The sequence below is a fragment of the Fonsecaea monophora genome, assembly GCF_001642475.1.
Source record: "Fonsecaea monophora strain CBS 269.37 chromosome Unknown Scaff41, whole genome shotgun sequence".
Taxonomy (NCBI): Eukaryota; Fungi; Ascomycota; class Eurotiomycetes; order Chaetothyriales; family Herpotrichiellaceae; genus Fonsecaea; species Fonsecaea monophora.
Genome location: NW_019173972.1, coordinates 251,394 through 269,497, shown reverse-complemented (window position 1 = coordinate 269,497; position 18,104 = coordinate 251,394). Strand labels below are relative to the sequence as shown.

At 54.4% G+C, this 18,104-nt stretch overlaps 7 protein-coding genes across 7 annotated transcripts; 1 reads left to right on the top strand and 6 right to left on the bottom strand.

Annotated features, from left to right (window-relative positions):
- Window positions 1-967: 967 nt before the first annotated feature.
- AYO21_06163 (hypothetical protein) lies at window positions 968-3,750 on the bottom strand (the record flags this gene model as incomplete). Its single annotated transcript, XM_022656127.1, has 2 exons — window positions 968-2,402; window positions 2,459-3,750. 2 exons carry the CDS (start codon window positions 3,748-3,750, stop codon window positions 968-970), a joined length of 2,727 nt encoding a protein of 908 aa, XP_022511647.1.
- Window positions 3,751-4,060: 310 nt separating this feature from the next.
- Window positions 4,061-4,765, top strand: AYO21_06162 (hypothetical protein; the record flags this gene model as incomplete). Its single annotated transcript, XM_022656126.1, has 1 exon — window positions 4,061-4,765. The coding sequence occupies one exon, from the start codon at window positions 4,061-4,063 to the stop codon at window positions 4,763-4,765; it is 705 nt and encodes a 234-aa protein (XP_022511646.1).
- Window positions 4,766-6,527: 1,762 nt separating this feature from the next.
- AYO21_06161 (2-deoxy-D-gluconate 3-dehydrogenase) lies at window positions 6,528-7,523 on the bottom strand (the record flags this gene model as incomplete). The annotated part of the gene is made up of 3 exons (XM_022656125.1): window positions 6,528-7,190; window positions 7,240-7,373; window positions 7,466-7,523. 3 exons carry the CDS (start codon window positions 7,521-7,523, stop codon window positions 6,528-6,530), a joined length of 855 nt encoding a protein of 284 aa, XP_022511645.1.
- Window positions 7,524-8,591: 1,068 nt separating this feature from the next.
- On the bottom strand, window positions 8,592-10,019 carry AYO21_06160 (hypothetical protein; the record flags this gene model as incomplete). Its single annotated transcript, XM_022656124.1, has 2 exons — window positions 8,592-9,534; window positions 9,604-10,019. 2 exons carry the CDS (start codon window positions 10,017-10,019, stop codon window positions 8,592-8,594), a joined length of 1,359 nt encoding a protein of 452 aa, XP_022511644.1.
- A 342-nt stretch (window positions 10,020-10,361) lies between these two features.
- AYO21_06159 (hypothetical protein) lies at window positions 10,362-11,685 on the bottom strand (the record flags this gene model as incomplete). Its single annotated transcript, XM_022656123.1, has 3 exons — window positions 10,362-10,722; window positions 10,780-10,914; window positions 10,991-11,685. The coding sequence occupies 3 exons, from the start codon at window positions 11,683-11,685 to the stop codon at window positions 10,362-10,364; spliced, it is 1,191 nt and encodes a 396-aa protein (XP_022511643.1).
- Window positions 11,686-12,722: 1,037 nt separating this feature from the next.
- On the bottom strand, window positions 12,723-14,189 carry AYO21_06158 (hypothetical protein; the record flags this gene model as incomplete). Its single annotated transcript, XM_022656122.1, has 3 exons — window positions 12,723-13,588; window positions 13,710-13,819; window positions 13,933-14,189. The coding sequence occupies 3 exons, from the start codon at window positions 14,187-14,189 to the stop codon at window positions 12,723-12,725; spliced, it is 1,233 nt and encodes a 410-aa protein (XP_022511642.1).
- Window positions 14,190-14,987: 798 nt separating this feature from the next.
- Window positions 14,988-17,940, bottom strand: AYO21_06157 (hypothetical protein; the record flags this gene model as incomplete). Its single annotated transcript, XM_022656121.1, has 2 exons — window positions 14,988-17,668; window positions 17,730-17,940. 2 exons carry the CDS (start codon window positions 17,938-17,940, stop codon window positions 14,988-14,990), a joined length of 2,892 nt encoding a protein of 963 aa, XP_022511641.1.
- Between the last annotated feature and the right edge of the window lie 164 nt (window positions 17,941-18,104).

Below are 18,104 nucleotides of genomic sequence, written 5' to 3'. Positions count from 1 at the left end.
CTTCCTGTCCCCCGCCCGCCCTCCTGTCTAATCCGCCACACGTACATTCTTCAACTGACGGATGAGTACACACAAGACGTGGGTCGGGGCCAGCCAAAACACGCCCGGGACCGTTCACCACTGGAAATCGGAAAACACGCAGATCGGCGTCTTCCGCAACCCGGAGCTGGACCCGGCGGTCGAACAGGCGCGGCTCGACGAATTCACGTCGCTGCTGCGCGAGGGCCACACGCCCTTCTCGGTCGAGGACAACGTGCAGATCCAGCGGTGGGAGAAGGTGGTGTGGAACGTGGCGTGGAACTCGCTGACGACGCTGACGATGCTGGACACGCACGCGTGGCTGAGGTCGTCGCCCGACGCCATGCCCCTGACGCGCAACCTGATGCACGAGGTCATCGACGTGGCCCGCCGCTGCGACGTGCCCCTCCGCTACGAGCTGGTCGACGAGCTCATCACGAAGATCCAAGAGATGCAGCCCATCGGCAGCAGCATGCAGACCGACGCCAAGATGGGCCGCCCCATGGAGGTCGATGTCATCCTGGGCACGCCCGTGCGCAAGGGCAGGGAGTTGGGCGTGTCCATCCCGATCCTCGAGGTGCTGTATACCTTGTTGCTGGCGGTGGATTCGCGGATGAAGCCCAGTTCGTCATAAAGTCTGTGGAGGGATTAACATATATCCCTTTGTGTCAAGAGTCCCGCCGTACTAAATTTAGGCTAAATTGAAATGTCTGACCGAAGTTTATTGCTGTGGACGTTCTTCGCTAAAGTTAGGCGGGGTTCCCAAATTTGGGATTCAAACACAATGGTCCCTAACGATCGTCTGACAGAGTTATTTGATAAGGTATATATTAAGTGTACGGAGCACTATATGTATATTGTACTACGGTAACATTCCATACCGATCCAGGTGGGGAGGTAGTTAAGTAAGAATCTATACCGCCTTCTCGTAGCCACCCGCTGACGCCGCCTATAGTGCGTTACCATAATCGCCTCCCTGTACGTTGACATCGGCACCCTTCTCGAGTAGTATCTGCACTACCTTCTCGTGGCCACGCATTGATGCCGCCTGTAGTGCGTTACTATAGCGGCCTCCTTGTACGTTGACGTCGGCACCCTTCTCGAGTAGTATCTGCACTACCTTCTCGTGGCCATACCCTGATGCCGCCTGTAGTGCGTTGCCGTAATAGCCTCCTTGTACGTTGACATCGGCACCCTTCTCGAGTAGTATCTGCACTACCTTCTCCTGGCCATACTCTGATGCCGCCCGTAGTGCGTTACTATAGCGGCCTCCTTGTGCGTTGACATCGGGACCCTTCTCGAGTAGTATCTGTACTACCTTCTCGTAGCCACGTATTGATGCCGCCTGTAGTGCGTTGCCATAATCGCCTCCTTGTACGTTAACATCGGCACCCTTCTCGAGTAGTATCTGCACTACCTTCTCGTGGCCATGCATTGATGCCGCCTGTAGTACGTTACCGTAATAGCCTCCCTGTACGTTGACATCGGCACCCTTCTCGAGTAGTATCTGCACTACCTTCTCGTGGCCATGCTCTGATGCCGCCTGTAGTGCGTTGCCGTAATAGCCTCCTTGTGCGTTGACATCTGCTGTAGATATAGATAGAATAAGCATCAACACTTCGTCTTGGCCAAGAAGAGAAGCATAGTATGTTGCCGAAGGATGATTTTCAGCGACTGTGGAGTAATCCACGTCAGTTGACCATGGCGGTTCTGGATTGCCTAGCCGAAGCCAACGTTCTTTCGCACAGCGCGTCATCAACAGATTGCGAACCATCTCTGACAACTGTCGGGCAAATTGGCCGTCAGCTTGGCGATAATGGTGGTGCCAATGCTCCGCAGCATATTTTGCAAAGGCATATTGTCTCACGAGATCTGGGCTCAAATTCTGTTGCAAGAATTCTTCGTGTTGGAGATAAAGTAGACAAGTTTTGCTGATCCGCTCATGCTGCGATGGGCCTGACAAAGCGAAATCGGCCGCTCGACCTTTTCGAATGCGGTCGGAGAGTAGGAACTCTTGGACCGAGAAATGAGCAATCCGGACTCCCTGTGTACCCAATATATCCAGGCTGATCTCAATGAGTCCAGGACAAATTCGAGTGAGGTGGTCAGCACCGCCAGTGCTTCTCCTCCTTGGATTATAGCACTCACGGTTGTCAATGTCGACAGCGAGAGCCTCAATGACCTCATCGATCGACAACGGCCGCGATGCATAACACAGGAGGGACAGGATTCGTTGCGCGTCCTTCTTAAACTTGATGCCACAGAGAATCCGCTCGTACGTCTCGTCAAGAGACTCTGGCAGTTCTCGCAGACACTCTTCTAGATGATACTCAGTTAGAGGACACTGCCGCAGCGGCTCAAGTTGGCATTCGACCCAACGAAATCTGCACATCAGTCAGCTCTTGTACGTGGGAATGGACAAACATAGTGAATTACTTACACTCCATCCGCATGCGAGACCAGATAGCTCTTGATCTTCTGTCGATGGCTACCCCAGTGCTGAAGCTCACGGTCGTAGTCAACTTGAAATGACACAAATCGCGAGATATCTTCCTGGACACTGTCGTTTTTCATCGCGATATGCTCTACGCCCGCGGGGAGTGCCGGAAACTGTAGATATGCTCGGATATCGGAGGCGTCCCGACTGGTGACTAACAAGTGCAAGCCCAGCAGCTGCCATTGTCGCATGGTCTCTATCAGCGATAGGACTTCGAGGCGCGAGTTGCCCGCAGGACTCTCATCTAAGGCATCAAGTAGAATATAGACGTTGCGACACCGGGCCACGCCTTGTCGCAGGTATTCCAGGAAGACCTGTACCGGTGGAGTGCTATGATTAGATGAATCTTTCAGGCGGGTCAAGTCTGCCTCCAGACCGGGAATCTGCCCACAGAGCTGGAGTAGCAATGCTTTTAGCGCCGCAGACGCATCTTGTTTCGACTCGTCTCTAAAGTCGAAGAAGAAGAAGGCGGCCGCACTGTCGGCGGACGATTGTCGGCGGCGAAAGGCGTGCTGGATCGCCGTCGAGCACAGTACGGACTTTCCACAGCCAGCGAAGCCATACAGCCACAGAAATGAATTGCTCTGCTGTAGCCATGTGGTATAGGCGGGACCTTGGACCAACCACTGCCCAGTGCTCGCGTGTCGTTTGGCAACTGCGGCATTGAAGTTGACTGACGCGTCAGGTGCACTCAGCCACTTCCGCAGACCGGCACTGACGCTTCGTGCCTGTATGTCCTTGACGATAGCGTTGACCTCCTCGATGTCGCCTTGTGTATTCTGATGCTCTTTCAGCTGAAGCGCCTGTAGTGCGGTTAACAAGTTGCCACGAAACTCGTTCACATCGTCGCCGAGGTCTTCTAATGTGCTCCTCTTGAATGGATACGCCGCCCGTCGCCCAACGGACACTACCTTTTTTTTCCAGTCGTTGTTGGGCTCATTTTTGAATTTGTCGACTTCACGCTGTAACCCTTTTATAGCCTCTTCACTATGAGTGATAGAATTTTCAATAGATTGTAGGATTGACTGCTCGTTGCGCCGCCAGGTGCGGGTGCGCACAATCTCGTCGATAATTTGGACGGATTCGAGAAGGCTACCGAGTTGGTCTGCAATTTTGGCGAGATCCTGATGTTGATCTCGGCACGCGGTGTAGTACTTGTAAAGGTACTCTGTACTCTGTAAGCCGAGAGACAGTAGGCCAGCCACGCTAGCGGCAACGGATAGTGGGTCGCCCATGATGTTGTCCTCGAAGTCTGCTCGCGGGCTGCGAGGTGTGACGTTGTTGCAAGAAATTAACAAGACCTAGTAAGTTACAATGCGTGAGCATGGGAATGGTTGAACTCAACATCGTCACTGCCAGCCTTACGGGTTAAACAGTTTGACTGCGCCACGTCGCACAAGAGGGCGCAGTTACCGGTGTAAAACTGTTCCGTTCCGATAATGCTCAGCTTGCAACCGTGGCCTTGACCATGGTACGTCAACCCGGGGCGTCGTTCCATTAGAGTAAATATCGAGCTTCTATGAAGCCACTGTCGAGCGCCAAATGATGAATTTAACCACCACGGCCGGAGACGATCGGTTTTCGTCAAGAAGAGCGACTAACCTGCCCTCGTCGAGCGACGCTCGCCCCTCTACACTCCCGAGCAGTTCGACTGAAGCGTTTGCAAGGCGGAAGAAAGCCATCAATCAACAGTACCTCACACCACAAGAAGAGAAGGCGCTAGTCGCCTATGTTTTACGGTGTGCAGACGACGGTTTTTCCCTGCCCGTTAAAGCCTTGCGAAGATTGGCACTAGTTATCAGGCGGCGTCGTGGCACCACGTACTCGACACAGACAAACGATAGAGCGCAACCTCTCGGCAAGAACAATCCCCAAGCACTTTACTCACGTCATCCAGAACTGCGGGCCCGAAGGCTTAAAGGCATCGACTGGCTAAGAGCTAACGAGAATATATATGACAAGGTCAAACACTGGTTCGACATCATTGGCATAGAGCTAGCTAACCCTGATATCACTCCCGAGAACGTGTACAATATGGGTGAGACAGGCGTGCTCCTCGGTCAAGCCACGACTGTCAAAATGTTGGTGCACAGCGAGGACACGCGCCGCCATCGAGGCACCGGAGTAAAACGCGTTCTCGTTACTGCTATAGAATGTGTGTCTGCGACAGGAACTGCCCTCCCGCCCTTGATTATCTGGCCTGCATCGACCCACCGTAGTGTCTGGACCACCCATCCCACGCCTGATTAGCACTTTACGTGTTCACCCAAAGGATATATCGACAGACATATCAGTCTATCGTGGATTAAGGACGTGTTTGAACCTCAAACCCGCTCCCGAGCCTGTAGTAAACCCCGTGTTTTGATCAATGATGGCTTTGCCACCCATGAATCCGCTGAGCTACTCGAGTTTTGTTTCCATCACAATATTATCCTTTGTCGTTTACCTTCCCATACTTCTCGTAAACTCCAGCCGCTCGACGTCGGCATCTTTGGCCCGCTTAAGATAGCATATCGAGAATAAGTCGAGTAACTGTACCGCGGAGGAGCTGGAACAGTTGGCAAGCAGCACTTTACATTATTATATAGCCGAGCACGGCAAGCCGCTTTTACCGAGTTTAACATTGTTTCTGCTTGGAAAAAGGTGGGCCTCTTCCCGTTTGACTCGGATCGTGTCCTTGCCACCATCACAGGACCGGAAATTGATCAGATTCCAGCATACATCACACCTCAACAGACTTAGTTCTTTCCGGCCGACGAAATATAGGCCACACCCGTGACATCCGAGGGATTTGCAGCGCTCCGGCACCTGGTTGAAGGTGAATCCCGCCATGTGAGCGAGCGAAGCCAGCATAGAGTGTAAAAAGCCCTTAACGCCGCCGAGCGGGCGTTAACCGAGAGCAGTCTGTTACGAGACCGAAGCCAACAACTATTTCTTCAGAATTGTGAGAAAAAACTTGCGCGTATCCACCAAATCGAAAGTGGTAGGGACTGCCCGAGTGATGAGCTACCGGGACATCATAGAGTAACAGTCGAACACAGGAGACGACGGGGATCGCGACCTCTGGACCAGGCGCTGGAGGTTAAGTTCCAACCGAGGGCAAACTTTCTCTACCAGTTTCCGATCAGGTTCCAAGAAAGCGTAGACGACAGGGAGAGCTGCAGCAGGCTATTCAAGAGATCGATAGCTCGGGCATGCGCAGCTATTGCCACGTCTTTGAATCATAACCTAACGCAATAAACACGACGAGTATGTTCGGAGGTCCATATGGACCTAGTTCGGCGTTCTAGTCTGAGTCTTTAGGCAGCTAGGGAGAGGCTTTGCCAGAGTTCTACTCCAAGAGGTTGTGGATTGCAGAGGACGCAGTATTCATAACGAACTAAATATCCAGAATAACGGTTGTATTTTGTTCTGGGATTATGTTTTCGCTCTATTGTTAAGCAAAGCATAAAAAGTAAAGTTACAAATACCAGTATCTAGGACTGCAGGAGTGAAATGAGTTACAGTCAGACCAACAACGCTTTCGAATGGCGAGCTTCCCAATGGACACAATTTAGGACCATTCCTTATTTTATTAGGTGCAGTGGGGCAATGGTTCCTGAAGTATTAAGTCGCTGTCAGACAACTGATTTTGTCTAGATCAAGGCACATAGGGCTTCTTGGCACGTCGGGATGCATGTCACTGTTGTTGTCTCGTCATGTCGTGTCCTCAGCAGTGACAGATTGGATGGGATGTAGTAGTAGCCTTGAAGCGAGAAGCGAAAAGCGTAAATGATCACATTTCTGTGGACAAGGACTCGCTGATACTCACTGCAAACATCTACCTACCTGCTTGTCCTTTTCATAGGGCCCGCCGTGCAGCTTTCTCCTCGGGCCAGATCTCATGAGTAAAGCAGCCTTTTGTCATGCCATACCCTCCCTCTCTGTCAATCACTCCAATAGCCCTACCCTTTGATTCCTCTGACACACGACACCACCCTCGAGGACCTAGGTAAGGTAGTGTCCTACCTACCTACCTCCCCATCCACCCCCCATCAACAACGAGCACATGGCCCGAGACGTACGCACTCGCCGGACTGGCCAACCAGACGACCACGCCCTTGAAATCGTCCGGCGTCCCCCACCGACCCATAGGGATGCGCTCGAGGATCTGTCTGGCGCGGGTCTCATCGTTGATGAGCGCCTCGTTCATGTCCGTGTGGATGTAACCCGGCGCGATGGCGTTGACGTTGACCCCGCGACCGGCCCACTCGTTGCTGAGGGCCTTTGTGAGCTGGGCGATGCCGCCCTTTGCGGCCGCGTAGGCAGGGACGGTCAGCCCGCCGGAGAAGCTGACCAGGCTGGCGATGTTGACGATGGAGCCCCTTCTCCCACCACCCGTCGGGAGAGGTCGCGTGAGCATATACGCCCCAAAGTCGCGGCACAGGGTGAAGACACTCCGCAGGTTCACCTGGACGACCTCGTCCCAGTCCGCGAGGGGGAATTCGTGTGCGGGATGCCGTCGCTGGATCCCCGCGCACGTCACCAGGATGGACACGTCGTGGCCGCCTTCGTTGAGGATTTTGGGCGCGAGGCTGGAAACCTCGGACTGTGAGGCCAGGTCGGCCGTGTAGATGGAGGCTTTGCGGCCGAGGGCCTCGATGGCGGTTTTTGTCGTCGTGTTGGTGTCGTCTCTCTATTTCTTGAGGTGTTAGAGATATAGATAGATCGATAGACAGACGGACAGATGGATGTTCCAGTGAGCAACCCTCGCCGTCCTCAGTGTGTCGGGGGTCTGTCACTACCTGGACCAAAACGATGTCAGCCCCAGCCTCTGCCAGGGCCACAGCCATTGCGGCTCCAATACCTCTTGTCGCGCCTGATGTATCCCAGAGTCAGCGTGTACAACGAGCTAAGGTGATAGTCCTTCTCAGAGTCCCCGCCGAACCCGAGAATCTGAACCTGACGTACCTGTGACGACGGCGGTCCTATTCTCGAGCGAGAACATGGCCGGAAAAGTGAGGGCCATGGCGGTTAACCTCCCCCTTTCGTTCAGCCTTGTAGGTTTGAATATTCGCTGCGGGGGGTTCTCTCTCTCTCTCTCTCTCTCGTGCGTGTCTGTGTTATGACACCTTCACAGTACCAACCGAGCATGCTATGTCATTAGTGACTCTCTTCCCTCTATCTATCTAATCCCTCTAGGTATGGACGACGACAAGTTCCAAAAACGTGGTGTGTTTCGCACTCCTTCCTCCCTCACTCATTCGTCTGCTGTTCGCCAGCCAGTACTACTGTACCACCCTTCCTTCTCCTCCAACTCCCCCCTCCTCCTTCTCCAGAGATCGACAAACCCCCGCGGGGGTAAGCCGACGCCACTGAGAACACACTTACAAGGTCCCACGTACTTACCCGGTATGCATGTACTCCTGCGTCGTATGTATCTTACCCCATGGCCTGTGCTCGTGCCCGATCCACCCAAGTTGCGGACTTGGATCGTCCTCCCTTCCTCTTCCCAGTATTCAATCAACACCGTACCGTCTTGAAAACGGTGGTCTTGTCACTTTACCGATATTCTGACCATTTACCACTTATCAGAGAGAGAGGTATATATATATATATTTACATAGCCCCCCAAAGCTGTCCTTTTCTGCTTCACTGGATTCTCGACAGAAAAAGCCACATGATGACTTTAGATAACCCCATATATCGCCATAATAATCCCAAGCTGTACGATGCCATTGTCGTACGCATCATGTCCGATTCCCTCGATGGCAATTCCGCAACAAACCACAGTCCACAGTCCACAGTCCACCTTTTACCTCCACGAACACACACAAGTCACGGCCAAGAGGAGCGGATTCGAGTCATCAATCAGCACAACATAGTCCCTAAATCCCCCAAAACTGCCCTATGAAAATGGCTGATGTGCTGTCTCTTCTGGCCAAATTATTTCATACGGCCTGTCCTTTTCCGGATACGCCTTCGGTCGCTTTTTCATGTTTGCCCCTCGTCGTACCTCACCTGTTGCCAACTTGTCAGTGTCTCTAACTGACCGTGGGGGCGTGACTGCACGGGGGCGCAGGAATTCACTTTTGATCTACGTCCATTTCTCTGGTTTCTCCATAGGCCTGGGACTTGGGCCGGAAAAGAAACTTGGGAAGAAAAACTGACGTGGTTGCTTGTCGTTGTCCTTGTCGTCCTCTTGAAGTCGTGGTCGTTCTCCGCCGCGCTCTACCTGGCTGTCTCCACCCAGAGCCTTGCGCTGCATAGATTCGAAGAGCCCAGGTGCTTGCCGGTTGTCATGGTCGTCGTCGTCGACGTCCGGGAATTGCGACATACCCAGAGGCGGATGGCCAGTCCTCTTTCGAACGGGAGCGCCGGGGAAATTTGTTGTCATCCGAGGCCGCAAGGAGTCGTCCCATTTCAACACTTCATCTTCGCGAGGGGTTGATTTTCCCGCCCGTCGTCCCGAACGCTCCTCTTTATTCCGCTGACGTGCCCTTTTCTCCTGCTCCAATCTGCGGGCCAGCCTGTCTATCCTCGATACCCACTCTTCCGGCGCATCAGGCTCCTTATCAACCGCTACCTGCTCAAACGGCGGCGGCGGTTGAAGCTTTGAATGCGAGTTGTCATTCCGCCATTTTGGAGACCGAGATGCCTGGTCCTGGGTGCTGTTGACTGGCTGGCCTGAAGACTCGGCAGCCACAACAGCCAACGCAGGGCTGCTGGACTGTACGGCCGCGGCTGCATCCAAGTTGCTTGGGGTTTGATCTTCCGCATTCATGGGTGGAGGAGGAAAAAGACTTTCGAGGGTCCGGGCAGAGTTTTCCACTGGGGCTTCTGGTGCTGTCAATTCCTGCAGAGCTGGTCTGTTAGTGTCGACGATGGCTGCTTCATTCAATGCGCCCACTTGTAACTGGGCGGCAACACGTTCTGGCAACGCCGCTAGGACTTGGACAATCTGGTCCAGACCTACGGCAGTTTCCTTGACATTCCGACGGATACTGCTTGTATCATCCTTGATGGCCGTGGTGAGAGATCTGGAGTCTGTAAGCGGATGGCAACACTCAATAAAAGGAAAAACTGTGAAAAAAAAAAGGCCCACTCACAAAGTCAACAGGGCCAGAGCTATCTCCAGCGCGGCCTTGTGAGACTCCAACCGGCTTCTGAGCTTGTTCATGTCGCTTTGCCCGTAGATGGCCCATTTCATCTGATTGCCGAACCTGTCCGAGGACAAGTTGTCCAACATCTCGCGCATCTCCTTGACGACTTCGGCCGTGTTGACCAGGACGAGAAGAACCCGGTTCTCGAGGGGTTGAGGTACGCGCTTGGAGGTGACCATGGCGTCGTTCCGGAGCGTTTCCAAACAGAGGCCCAGGGACGACAGTTCCTTCAGGACAGCGTCGAGATCTCGATGGGCATCTCGCACCCTAGACACAAACGAGTAGATCTCCACAGAGGCTTTTCCGACGTTCGAGATCAGGGTGGAGCATGCCACGGTGATAGTTAGCGGTTCAATCGGCATCTTGGTTCGGAGCGCTTCGAACAAGGCCAGTGGCAGACTGGTGGAGGGACGTCAGGCCTGGCCTTGATCTCATTCCCGTCAATGGTGTAGACATGATTAAAAACATCTCAACGATGATAACCGCAGCGATGATGCTGGCGGTTAAAGAGGACGACAACGTGGCAGGGCATGCAAGGACGGATTAGGAATAGTGGAAGGCTAGCACGTGAGCTCAGCCTCTTTCCCCCCTTGCCTTGCCCCTCACCGCCTCCTATTTTGTGGCGCAGACATTTTCAATAGTGAGCAAGAAGGAAGGGAGCGTCGTGTGCTCAAAATTCTCTGCCTTTTTCACATTAAATTCTACTATAATTCCGTCTTCCTGATCGCACTCCTCCAACTCGCATGAGCCGTAGGATCCCTCGCGATGCTCTCCCACTCCCTGACCTTGTCCATGCCTTCCCCGTCAAACCCGTACTTGAACCACGCGGCCTCGACCGCCAACCTGGCATACTTCTTGGCCCCTCTCGCGCTGCCGACGCGACTATACGCCAGTGCGGCGTGACCGTACGCGTCGTCCAGAAACCCTTCCAGTCCCTCGGCTTTGTAGAGGTCGACGAGCGTTTCGGCTTCTCTGACGCCGGCGGTCGGGTCGGGTCGGGAGAGCTGCCACTGCAGGTTGACGATGTCTTGAGTAGCCTTGTCCGAGTCTCGTACCGTGCGGAGGCTGTTGTGGGAGTCCGGTGAGCAGCGTCGACAAGAACACGTGAAGTGGAAGACAGACTTGAAGAATTGCTGCCGGTCGGCGTGGAGGCGGAGAGGCGGCGCGTACGAGATTGTGATTTCCTCGTCCTTTTCGATGGGGCGCACGGCATGGACGTAGTGTGTCAACAGGTCGGTCGAGAGGAAGTATTGCGCGCTATCAAAGCGTCCAGTCAGCTATATACTCGTAGGTCAAAATAATGGGAGGGGAATAGAATATCCAACAAACATACTTGGGATCACAGGCATGGTTGTATCTCGCGGCCTCTGGAAACACAGCCGGATGCAACAACCCCCCAATCTTCATGTCGAATCCATTCGCCTTCAACACATCCTGAGCCACGACCTCCGGCTCATCGTAAATCTTGGCCAGGTCGAGATAGGCATCTCGACTTGCCGGGGGTAGTTGATCAATAGCCAGCTTCAGCAATCTCTCCCGATCCTCTGAGAAGACGAGGTCGCCTATATGTGCGACAAGGGCGGGCGTATACGCCGTGATCAGATCGCCACGTTTGAGCGGCCGCGACGCCAACATGCCGATTCCCTTACCGGGGAGGGACGCCGTGTACCAGGGCCGATCTTCCTCGTCTGTGTCGGGGTTGATGCCCTTGGAGGACAGTGCCGTGGCATCTTGGAACGGTGGCAGAGACGCAAACTCGCGCGCGATCGCGGGCGTGGTGAAGATGGAGATGCCGCGTCCGTTGCTGAAGGACGCGTTTGTGTAGACGCAGAACTCATCTCCCGCTTCGCTGAGGTGCTCCGAGCAGATGGGTTGATGCGTCCAGGGAAAATACGGGCTTTCGCTCTCCCTCCCCTGCTCTGTGGAAGAATCGACGATCGTCCCGCCTAATGAGGTTGGGGACTCACTCGCGGTGACAAGCGCAACAAACCGGGTAAGAAGACATAACGAGATCCCATCGAGCCTCATCTTGCGTGGATATCGAGAGAAGGCAAGCAAGTGTCGAAACAATGACTGAAGTCGCGGAAGTCCATCTCAGACTCGAGATCCTGAAACACGCGGGGCCCACAATGTGAGTGTTTCACCGACGACAAATCCCCCCTTGTTTCGTGTTTTTGAATAGGGGACCACGACACATACACAGTGCTGACTTGCCGCACAACATCATCAAGACATGCGTATTTGCAAGATATATGTCTTTAGCTTTGGATACGACTAGATAGGTACGAGGTTCTGGATATTTGAAACCCTGCCCCCTTCGGGTATTACATGACATAGCTAGGTATACATACGGGGGTATTGGTCACTGCCTGTGTGGGGTAGAGCCACTGGCCCACACTCAAAGTTAAAACCCGAGTACTTTATCGAGATATTCCTTGGAGGCCTCGGGCGAAATAAAAACTCCTTGTGAATACCGTCCAGATACACAACAACGTGCGTCGTACAAGTGCAATCCATGCTCCCTCCCCGCTAGAGCAGAAGAGAGGATTGGGGGGAGCAGAGAAGGATTCGATCCCATCGGTTGAGAATCCTCCAGCGAGGCACCACACACCACACACGGAGTCGAGCGGCGTAGATACCGACGCTCTGTTCTCGGGCCCCCCCTCCCCCCATGCCCGCATACCCCAGATCAGAGGTTCCCCGTACGGCGGAACAAAAGCGGGAAAGAAAGAGAGATGAAGTGGGATACTGATCCCCATGTATTGTGCGTAGGGAGTTTGGTGTTACGTTGTAGACTGGAGGATAGTATACCTGGCTAGTAGTAGGTCAATGCCTAGACCTAGTGGGTTCTAGGGGCGCTAGGGGCCATAGTCAGTTGGGATCAGTATATCAAGATATGCTTTCTTTTTTAACATTTCCTTCCCTCCCACTTCTCACCGCACCTTAAAACGGGGCCAGGTAAAGTGAAGCACGAGAAAACAGTGGACAGTTGGTATCTGCATCACCATCTTCATTCCCATCTCTTCTCTCCCCCTCCCCCCTCCAAGCTCACCGTGCCAAGGGGCCTACCACTCCCGGATCGACCCATCGGGCCCATAAAACTCTTTACACTGCCAATGGCCGGTAGACTGGGCGATTCTGCGGACGACGGCCTCGTCAATCTCGATGCCCAGTCCGGGCCCCGTGAGGGCGTCGACGTAGCCATCGCGAATGGCAAAGACGGCCGGGTCGACAAGGTAGGTGTTGAGATCCTCCTCTCCGGCCTCGACGTTGTAGTGCATGCCGAGGGACATTTCCTGGATGACAAAGTTGGGGGAGCACAGGGCGACCTGCATGCTGGCGGCGAGGGCGAGGGGCCCCAGCGGACAGTGCGGGGCGATGGCGACGTCGTACGTCTCGGCCAGGGCGGCGATGCGGCGCGTCTCGGAGATGCCGCCCGCGTGGGCGATGTCCGGCTGGAGGATGTCGACGCTGGCGTCCTCGAGGAACCGCTTGACGTCCCAGCGCGAGTAGAGGCGCTCGCCGAACGCGATCGGCACGGTCGTGCTCGCGGCCAGCTGCTTGAGCGCCTCCGGGTGCTCGACCAGCAGGGGCTCCTCGATGAACAGGGGCCGGTACGGCTCCAGCGCCTTGGCCAGCTGCTTGGCCATGGGCTTGTGCAGGCGGCCGTGGAAGTCGAGGCCGGCGTCGAGTCCGAGCCCCTTGACGATCTTGAGCCGCTCGATCGTCGCGTCCAGGACGGAAGGCGAGTCGAGCCAGTTGACGGGCCCCGTGGCGTTCATCTTGATGCACTTCAGACCCTGCGCGATGCGCGCTTTTGCGGCTCCTTCAATGTCGGCGAACGTGTCGCCACCGATCCACGCGTAGACCTGGACCTTGTTGCGGACCTTGCCGCCCAGGAGTTGGTAGACGGGGACATTGAGTCTCCGACCTGTGGATTTTTTCGTTTTCGTTAGCAGACTGATCTTTCAATATTTCCCCTTGACCCCCCCCCCCCCCTGGGGCCCAGCGGCAGATATCTTGTCTCCGAAACTCCCCTGGACTCGCCTCACCTTTCAGATCCCACAGAGCAATATCGATCCCCGACAGCGCAGACATAAAGACCGGCCCTCCACGATAAAACCCCAGGCGCCATATCGTCTGCCAGATATGTTCAATGTCACTAACCACAGGCAGGATAACACACCATTTGCCTCTTAGTCAGTAATCCGCCTCACACATATATACTCATTCTCCCCCCCAAAAAGGATCTCACAGACATGGTAAGTGACTTACTCGGCCTCGTACCCGACGATGCGCTCGATGATCTCGTCGAGAGCGCCCTCGACGGCCCGCGTGTGGCCCTCGAGCGTGGCCTCGCCCCAGCCGTGGAGTCCGCGGTCGTCGCAGATCTTGACAAACAGCCACCGCGGCTTGACGCGGAAGTACTCGATGCTCTTGATTTTGGCCCCTGGCGGCCGCGTGTCGGACACGGCTGGGCGTTGTTGCCCGTTGGGGGTGCCCTCGAGGGACCTTAGCTGGCTGGTGGCCATCCCTTCGAATAAGTGGTTGCTTTTAAGAGAGATGTAACTATTAGGGAATAGCAAAGAAGAGAAAGGTTTGCTTTGCAGGGCAAATGTGCCGGAAGCTCAGTCAAAACAGACAAACGATGATCCTGTCTCGAAGAAACTGTATACCTAGTAAAAGGAATATACCTCCAACCACAACGAGAATCAGTGGTGTCAGTATGGAAAAATAGGATCGAAACACCTAGTCCTTGAAAAAGAGTCAACTTGCATGGGACCGGCTCTCCGCATGTATTGTACCATTGTAACATACCCCAGGTCCATACATACAATACATACATGGTTGCCAAGTATGTCGATGAGACACCGTTCAATTGCCGTCGGTGACAATGGACCTGTCATCCTTGTGAACCGGTGTCGGCGGAAATGATGCCGTACAAGGGATACAGTGGGACATGTTGGGGCACTAGGGCCGATAGGGTGGTGTGTTTGGCTGGCACTCGGCGGTTGATCGTCCGGGAGCGAAAGGGAAAGAAACAGCACGGGCTTCCCCCACGTCCATACATGTATTGCTGGCAGTTCGTGGGGGTCGAGCGTGTGCCTCTTCCCCGGCCCTTCTCCCTTCCCCCCCCCTGTGTGAGTTCCAGTCTCAATGGTAAACGTGACAAAACGAATCATCAAATAAGACGTTTGTGCCACGATCTCTCTCTCACAGACCGTGGTTCGGGAATAGCTTCATGTCGATGGCTTGCTCACGACACAATACATTGTACAAAAACCGCTCATGGAAACAGTATCTACGAAAACGCTGGCCTCCCCCCTGTATCATTGACGACTCGCACCACGCAGCAGGACAATAGCATTCCGCAGAAGATCAGCGGCCTCGTGCAACAACTCCCATCTTGAATCCCGAAAGGCCGTCTCCAGGATCGCCAACACTCCGACAACATTGTTCCGACCATCCTTGATCGACTCGAGCTGTTGCGGGGATTTCACCGCCCCGACTGTCTGCAGGAAAGCGTGAGCGTCCTTGATGACAGCTTCAACCTGAAACTCGCTGCCATCATGCGCCATATTGAGCATCGACTGATTGGAGCCGTGAGACCGCGCCGAAGCAGCCCCCGGCGATGAATCAGGTTGCAAAAGGCTTGGGAAAGGCCGAAGCACTCCATCAAGAGCGAAACCGTAGGACCAGACAACGAGAGCGGCAAAGTACAGGATCCAAGGTCTCATCATAAGATAATCGTCGCGCGCGTTGTACAACCTTCTGGAACCGCCTTTCCCCGGCAGTATCACTGACTTGAGTAGCTGCAGGGCATGATAGACAGCAACCCTCGCGCTCGGCCCTTTTGCCCAGTCGAAAAGCTTGCACTTGACCCTCTCGTAATCGCCATTGGTCACAACCCTGCCAAAGAGTCTCTTGATACCGGCAAAGATCTGGCAATCCATGACATCGCTATGCATTGCCATGTGGCTCAGGTGGTGGAGTATCTCTGCAGTCTGCGCCATGTCCTCTTGACCAGGGGCACTATCGTTCTTTTGCCAGGGCAGTGCCGCCCTGCGCATGTGCTCGAGGCTCTCGTCAAAGTCTTTCTTCCAAAAGTCAAATGCTTTCGTCAGCGGTGTCCTCCAGCCGTCTGGAACACCCATCGTCTGAGACACGCCGAGGCTGGACACTTGAAGATCACGCTGGTTCATGTGCCACGACACAGACAAAAGACCAGCCATCAGGATGATTCTGCCAAAGTTATTCGTCCGAACTTTGCGGCCTGTCAGCGTCTTTTTCAGCCCGTCCAGGAACGTGGTAGGTTTGATCCCATTAGCATGCAAACTAGCTTCAACGCGTCCAACTTCGGCTGCGGAAGTGGCCGACCACAGGGCATCGTCGCACGGGAGAGGGAGTCGGATTTCATGCACCACCATCATTGCCGCGTGGCCAAACATGGCTGCGTGAAGTGCGTCCAGATAGAATGCGGCATAAGCTGCGCGACGAGTGGCTTCTGCTGTGATCCAGCGACCCCACCACTCTTCAGGAGATGAAGGCATCCGAGACGAATCCTGGTTCGCCGTCTCAATCAGAGCTGTCCCTCTTCGCATCAAGTTGATCGTGGTGGCATAATGAATGTGGGATCGCTCGTGCAGCATTCGAGTCGCGTTCATTTTCTCATATACCTCAAGCAACAAAAGCGTCTGGAAAATCCACAGCTTTGCCGGGGGATGAAAGTCACCATGCATAAAAACTTGCCAACGTAGATGCCAGGCGATAAAGGTGGCAAATCGCGCAGCAGCGTCTGTAACCGCTCGTCCATGGGCTTTGTTGAGGAATGCGGCACCAATGGCCATGACCGCGAGGAGGAGATATTCGTGGGTGTCGTCGGCAGAAAAGGTTGGCTGGTGTAGGATGGGCATTTGTGCGTGGAAATGATACCAGTACGAGCCGATGTAGTGTTGCATAGAACGAATGCTGAGAACATGCTCCTCTGCGTCGGGATTGCCTTGGAATATCTCTTCTCGCAGCCGTCGCACCAACGGATTGTCGCCTTCGTGGAAGCGTTCCATTAACGAAATCAACGACGCGCGTTTTGTGTGGGACAGAATAGTGCTGTCCACAGAGGGCTCGGGCACCTTGGTCGTCGTTTCGACTGGGCGTTGCTGACTGAGACCAGGGTAAGAATTGTCCAAAGCCGGATCAGCAAAGTAGTTGGAATACATCGCACTGCCAAATATCTCGGCGCCATTGGCGAACCCAATGCCTCCTTGCGCGCTCATCGAGAATGGAGCGGTGTGAAAGCCGCCGGCGTCTTCAAAGAGCCAGGCGGCAAATTCGTCTCGGACGGAAACCGGTGAATCGTTAAATGGCTGATCCCCCAAGTTGGGCATGGTATACGTGGCCGAAGACCTGTCTGACATCTGTGAATCAGCAGCCGTGGGAATTCTAGAGCTGTTTGAATGCGTCCGCGTCTTGCTTAAGATGGCTGGGTCAAGATTATCGTAGACCTTGTCGGACATGCCTTGCGGTCCTCGGGCGGTCAAGGGCGAATCCGACGACAGATCTGCTTGAACGTAGTTCGCGGAATGAGCAGGCTGATGAAGAATGGCGTTGAGATCATGCCGCAGTGGGACCCCCGAAGAGAAAGCGTGCGATGTTGCGTGATCGCTCGTTCCCTTCGCCTCGGAACCATTCTGTTGAATTATGGCTTGGAGATCTGTTGGCTTTAGGGCTGGTTCACTGGAGAAGGATGGCCGGCCGAGGTTGGGTGACTGAAGGTTATCTGCGTCTAGTCTCGGTGTCGCAAACATGTTATTCAAGGTAGGAGAAGTCGGGCTCACTGCGGGCTCTTCACTGTACGAGGATCGAGGCGACAGAGGCTCTCGATGAGGGTCGTGGCCCTTTGGCATGGGCCCCCTCACCTCGTGCCTTTCGCGATGGCGGATGCAGAGGTCCTGGCGCACAAAGGTCCGGAGACATCCTGGATAGTCACATTTGTAGATCTCTTTCGGGTTATCTGGGCTCAAGTTAGCGGATTGAGAATCTCGACGATGGCCAGAATGACGCGAGATGCGTACGGTTGAGTTGATGGCGATAGAGGTGCTCGGCGCGAGAGTAATCTCGACCACAGCCAACGTATTTACACTCGAAACGACGTTTACCCTCGGCTTTGCCTGAGCTCGAGCGCCGTCTATGATCAGACGAGGCAGGCGGATCGGCCACAGCTTGGTCGTTGTTGCTGGGAGCGATAGTAGGGTAATCGAGGCGCGGGCGCTTATTTTCGGACATGTTTGTGTATTGCGTGCCCGGGTGTCGAGGATTGCTTGGATCGTCGCTGGTAGAGGTCCGAGCGCAAGAGGAGCAGAGGATGTGGGCGAAGTGTCATCTGCTGGATCGCGGCCAACCATCAATCTTAGACTGCCGCCGTACCGGTGTCATTGGCGCACAAGCTG